The 6374-nt window shown below is 37.1% G+C and overlaps 1 protein-coding gene across 1 annotated transcript; it reads right to left on the bottom strand.

Moving 5' to 3' along the window:
• Positions 1–239: 239 nt before the first annotated feature.
• LOC141826103 (cationic peroxidase 1-like) lies at positions 240–1445 on the bottom strand. Its single transcript, XM_074713355.1, has 4 exons — positions 1245–1445; positions 964–1155; positions 709–874; positions 240–628 (listed from the first exon to the last, which is right to left on the bottom strand). Exons 1-4 carry the CDS (start codon positions 1443–1445, stop codon positions 240–242), a joined length of 948 nt encoding a protein of 315 aa, XP_074569456.1.
• Positions 1446–6374: the final 4929 nt, after the last annotated feature.

Here is a 6374-nt window from a genome sequence, read left to right on the forward strand (position 1 = left end):
CAAATTTATTCATTTCATTATTGAATTAATGTAAATGAGTCTTATCAAATCTAATACTAAAATTATTTATAAATATTAAGGTAATATGATCGATTTGATCTTAGTTTAATTTTGCAAAACGTTCTCATAATATTATTTCTGATATATATTAAGGTACTGTGACAGTGTTCTTTGATACTTTTGCATGCATCTTTTGCACACATGTAGCAACTCTCTAACCGAACACTCGCCTTAATTAATTAGTTGATTTTCCTGCAGTTGAGCCTGATCTCGCCGTCGGTGCCGGTGAGCGGACTTATGCTTCCCATGCTGACCATGGCGGTGGCGAAGTCGCTGCGGAACCTCGCCATGTTGGTCGAGTAGGTGGCCACGAGGGAGTCGGTGGAGCCTCCGCCGTAAAGCTGCTGGTCCGAGTGCAGCAGCCCTTTCTTCCCCACCAGATTTCGGAAGTAGTAGCTGTCGAAGTAGTACGGGGTGGTGGAATCGAGCGGGATGATGTTGTCGTCACCGCCGCCGGAGCTCGGGCACTTGGACTGCGCCGACGACGCCAAGGTGGCGGCGATGTCGCTCTCGTTGTAGATCCTGTCCCGGAATGAGATGCATCTCGCCTGCCCTATCGTGTGCGCCCCTGTGGAGATCCACGCATGCATGCGTTTATATATAATATATAATAAGCATGAACACGTAAAAATAGATTAAATTGATTACCTGAGAGGGCTACCATGTCAGTGGAGCTGAGACCCTTGTTGGAGAAAGCTGAGATGAGATCACTGAGGTTTGATTTGGGGGACGGGAGATCGGTATTGGCAGCATCAAAGCTCGCAGTGGTTGCATCCCTTCTTCCTAGTTGAACAGCCCACGTAGGACCGCCAAGCTGCAATTAATATATATGATTCGACAAACTCGATCAAAACCACGCATGGCTCGTATATATATGGATGGTTGATCCTATTTATTTCTTACGGCGACGACTGCATCGCGAGCAGCCACAGCAAGAATATCAGCGCAGGAGACGACTTGCTTGCAGGTGGCCTCGAGCTGCGACTTGATGCTGTCGACGACGTCGAAGCCTCGCAGGGAGTTGTTGTTGGGGACTGCAGTCTTCTCTCCGGTGAAGCTGCTCGTGTCATCCAACAGCACGGATCCGTCACAACCCTGCGTTAATTTCAATAAATTAATGCGTCGGTAAACAGAGTGCAACTAGACGTACGGTGCTAATCAACGCCGTATCGAACTCGTCTGACATTGACGAAGCAGTCATGGAAATGGAGGCGGAGCAAGGAGGCTCCGACGCGGCGCTCCTTCACGACGGCAGCCATCACGGCCGATCGGATGGTGGGCAGGGCGGCCGGGCACGAGGTATCATAGAAAGTCGACGACAACTGGGCCGAGCCGATGGAAACCAAGAAGAAGAATGCCACGATACGAGGAGAAGAAGCCGCCATTAATGCTTGGAGCTCACAATTTGTGCATTGGTACACTCAAATAACCAAGTATTTATAGGCGAAGTGGATTGCTCGTTCAACTAGTGGTCATCTACTCAGAGCTCAATCAAATTCACCTACCAAAGATTTTATTCAGCAGACAAAACTGCATGCATGTATTCTAATTGAAAAATATATAAATGCATGCACTTAGTAGTGTAACTATTGGTTCTTCCGGTCATCATAACTTTTGTTTACACTTCAGCCGTGAGAGTTTTTTATTACATCTGATCAGTTGGTCAATAAACACATGCCATAGTGCACGCTTTGCTTGCAGTAGAACATATATAGTGCATGGTGACTTACATGTATGCATCTGCGTGTCCCCCAAACTTGGAACCTTCTCAAGTTCGTCAACTGTGTTAGCTGTCTTCAATTAAGCTCCCTAACGATGGACACTTGGGGTGTTCACAACTCTCAAAAGTTCTTGATTAGTTTTTATCTTATATATTGCGGTATGATACTGCATGATCGATGCTGAGTGAGTGAGACTAGGCACATTGAACTTTAGACTTTGTTTGCTGAAGGTCAAAGCATTGCTTAAAGGCATCGCCAGTTAAGAAATTTGACAGAAAATTAAAGGCAAAAATTATGGCATGACTGAATGAATGCAGTGGAGTAGTAAGTTGTTTAGTCAATTGATGGCTTTGGTAGTGACAAAGTCTACAGTTGCTTTCTCGGCGTGGTGCAAACTTTCTTCGTCTTTTGACAATTCAAGCAAGTAGTCTCAGTATTTCAGCAGGAGAAAAAGGAGCTAAAATGGTGACAGACCACGAGCTATCTTAGAGGTATTAATTTATAATAGTATTAATTGGCTAAAGCTGGAAGGATGTGTATTCCAATTTGATCGATGAATTTAAATTCGTTGAATAGTAATAATTAATTTTAAGTATTTGTCAATATTTGTATTAGCTAAGATTAAATTATATATGGCATAATTAGAGATCTGTTGGGTTGTTCCTCTCTCAAAAATGAACTCATTGGTTTTAAAGTAAACATATTGATTTCAATGTGAATCACCTTGTTCGAAGTTTAAATAAGCTTAAAAGAGTTATAATCCTACAAATTAATGAAAAGCATAATGTTAAATAAGATATTAAAAATCTAAATAGATGATATATGGAAGCTTGAAATGGCTAAAAAATTGAATTGAAGAGTTAAACAAGCAAGCTATTGTGCTTGTGTGAAGAAGAAATTAGATTATAGATATTTGAATCTTCACTTAGGGTAGGAAGGTCTTGTTTAAGCCTCCATCTCAAATTATAGCTCAATTTCAATTCCTAACTTAAAAATTAGCCAACTTTTGTATGGATTTTAAATCGAACAAGCAAAGCAATCAACTTGTTTTGAGTTGAAATCAAGTTATCTGTTTGAATATTTGGCTTGTTTTATGTTGAAATCAACTTATTTGTTTCCTACTCACCTCCATTTGATGGGTTTTGGTCATTTCAAACATCCATATGGTCATATGTATTTAGGTATTTTTTATATGTTATTTAGCATTTATGAATTTTAGGCTTTTTTTGTTAATTGACACACGTTTACAATCTAATAAAACATTAGGCAGCTTGTTGGGGGTCTTCATTATTTTTAATAAAAATATCGGTTCAAGACTATATTTTATATCATAACTCCATTACAATAGGTTGTTCTAATTTAAGTGTTGACAATTTTTGAGATTGATTTTAATTTTAAAATCTGATATTGAATTGAAACAAATTTATCGACTCCCCTTTTAATGAATTTTGGCATTACAAACGTCGTTTAAATGCGCAGTGGAAATCTTGATTCAAACGTGACTCACATATACAACTCTGAAATTTTATTTGGTATCTACTTGAAGCGACTAATCCAAGGTCCACTCCAAGCTATCTATCTCCACTATAAACTCCTCCTTTTCGAATACCTTCTGAAAGCAAAGAAGTCTCTCACAAGCTTGTTCTTACAGGAAATAAGAATATAAATAAAAATAAAAAAAATACATTTACAAATGAGATCTTGCTTTGGATATTTTCTTGTTGCTTGGAATAACCTCCTGTTAGTCTGGAAATATAACAACACTTTATCCTCAAATCTCACAAGAACTAGCACCTTCTCCTTCAAGTGAAACTCTACTTATATGATTGTTGTTAGGATTGATTTTCACCTATCAATCAATTATTATACTCTACCAGTCGACTGATTTAGTCAGTGACCAAATAAAGACTTTTGAACCTTCTGAAATCTATCTAATTTTATTAAATTTTCAAATACCAATCAAATCGATTTACCAATCAGTCGAATTAATTCATTTTTGTACGCTTCTGAAACAACACTAGTCGACTGATTACCCTGATCAGTCGACTAATTACTCTAATCAGTTGAATCGATTTGCACCTATTTGATTCTGATCTAAATCAGTCGATTGATATACATAATCAGTCGAATTAATTTGAGTAAAAAGATACATCTCTGAACAAGTGTTGTTTTGCATACAAGATTGTCACATTTTGATATTCGAGTCAAAATTTATGATCTTCTCAGAAGTTTGTTATGTCATTTTCAACTTTCTTTTCATGGCATTCAATCATCCTTGACCTGTCAAGACATCCCGTTGCCTAGCATATGGTCAACCTTGACCTATCAGAACTTTATCGTTATCTGACATCTAGTTAACCTTGACTTGTTGGGACTTCGCTGTTAGCATCCGATTAACCTTGACCTACTAAGACTTCAAATCACTAAGTGTCCGTTCAACATTGATCCACTTGGACTTTTTTCTTACCAACTTTTCTATTAGACTTTCAATCACCAAGTGTCCGATCAACTTTGACCCACTTGGACTTTCCATCTCATGTCAAGTGTTTGATCTTCTATGATCCACTTGGACTTCCCATTTTATGCCAAGTGTCTGATTCTCCATGATCCATTTGAAAATTTCACCGTTAAATATCCGATCAATCTGGACTTACTTGATACCTAACCAACAATATTGATCAAATATTAAAATTGAACTCAAGTCAAACCGAACTTGATCAACTTTGATATGAAGTTGATTGCACCAACAATAACAGTGTTATGTATATGAGTCATCAACATGATAACAATGTTAGAATAGTTGAGGGAATATGCTCTCCCCGTAGTGACTAACTGTAGCTTTTCGATTAATTACCTTCTCACATATGGTTGTGAGATCGGCTGTATGAGACTGCTGAGGTGATGGATTCTATCTTTTACTGTAGTAAAATAGTTGAGGGAAAGGATGTTGGATAAAAAAATTTCAATTGCTATTAGTTGTCAAGAGCTACAACTAAGTATATAATTATGATAGATTTTATCTTTTACCGTTGAAGTAGTGGATTCCACTTTTTACTGTAGTAGAATAGTTGAGAGAAAGGATGTTGGATAAAAAGATTTCAATTGCTAACAGTCGTCGAGAGCTGCAACTAAGTATATAATTATAGAAAGCATTAATTATTGGATTATCGAGTTATATGAACTTGAATTGTGATGCAGTGCAAGATATATATCTTTTTAGCATGTAGGGATCATCCTAAAGTCAAATAAAGCAAAAAATATCTAAATTAATAGATTTCAAGCAAATTTCTTCGTTCATACTTTTAAATTTACATTTTTTCAATTTTTAATAAAATTTTATAAGTTTTGCAATAAATCAACTTAAGAAAATCAAAATTCAATTCTGATTCAATTTCTTTATTCCCTAGGCATGATATTATATTTTTGTTCTTAATTATACACTTTTCATTGTGGGAATATTTTCCCAATTCAATTATTATATATAGCTCGTTCTATAAATGCGGGCATATATAGGGCAATCAAAAAATTAATAAAATTATTTTGAACATTCTACTTTTAAGATTTTTTTTAATATTCTATGTAAATCAATAGGTCAATCTTATTTTCTTATTCTTTTTGGAATTTTTTAACTATTCTGTATGAATCAATAAGTTAATCTTCATTATTATACTCTATACTATGTCAAATTGCCCGGGAATGATGCTTGGTTGATAACTTTTGGTAGCAATTCATCTTTAATTCTTAAACTCATGGGGAATGTTGTAAGGATTTTCTTATCATTTTCTTTAATGGTAGTAGTTATATTTGTTTTATATATAACAGAATTCATAATTGAGATCTAAGGAGTTTCACTTGATGGTTAATTTGGTGTTGCAATTGGATTTATTGTTAGAAGTGAATATCCAATGATTGATGGATTAGTAATTGGCTGGTCTTGCATTAGAATTGTATGGTGATCCGGAAGAAATTGGATCAAGTTTCTAGAGAAAAACGAAGATAGCCCGAGGTGATGGCGTCGCACGTAAGGGTGGAGCCCGCCTTTGAACTACCCGAGCTATAACCCGGGGTCCGACAACGCCAGAAAAAAAAACAAACTTGGATTTACAAGCGAAAATAAGAAAGATTTAAAAGAATGAAAAAGGTATCCTAGGTATTACTTCAACCCACAATCTGAAATCAACCAGGGTAACCATCCATGCTGGCTCTGTCATTGGTTGCGCGTCGACACTCGTGGTCCATAGCTGAGTAGATCACCCGAACTAGCTCCGCCATTGCGGCCATCGCTGCCCTTCGGCCCTCATCCACCCCTAGTTAGCTCAACACCACCACATAATCGTCCTCTCCTTCTCACCTCTCTTTCCTCTTTCGATTTCCACTGACAGTAGTATTCGTGCTGAATCCGATCGATATATGTCATGTTAGTCAGCAAGGGGAATGGGGATCTTCTACCTGTATGGACCAACAAGGCATACAGGACTTCAAACCATGATCACTAGTATACCACAATCCTAACGTGAAAAAACATTGTAGAAATTAAGATTAATTACACAGTAACATAGGTAGGTTAACATTGATGAAAATACATACATACAA

The sequence above is a fragment of the Curcuma longa genome, chromosome 4 (genome assembly GCF_044706935.1).
Source record: "Curcuma longa cultivar G26 ecotype Majalengka, Jawa Barat chromosome 4, ITB_CL_G26_1.1, whole genome shotgun sequence".
NCBI lineage: Eukaryota > Viridiplantae > Streptophyta > Magnoliopsida > Zingiberales > Zingiberaceae > Curcuma > Curcuma longa.

Bases quoted from the DNA above. Each gene is read 5' to 3' on its own strand.
- LOC141826103 (XM_074713355.1), bottom strand. From the start codon at position 1,445: ATGGCGGCTTCTTCTCCTCGTATCGTGGCATTCTTCTTCTTGGTTTCC. The intron at 1,156-1,244 runs GTCAGACGAGTT...AAATTAACGCAG, and splicing joins TCCATGACTGCTTCGTCAAT to GGTTGTGACGGATCCGTGCT. The intron at 629-708 runs GTAATCAATTTA...GGATCTCCACAG, and splicing joins TGACATGGTAGCCCTCTCAG to GGGCGCACACGATAGGGCAG.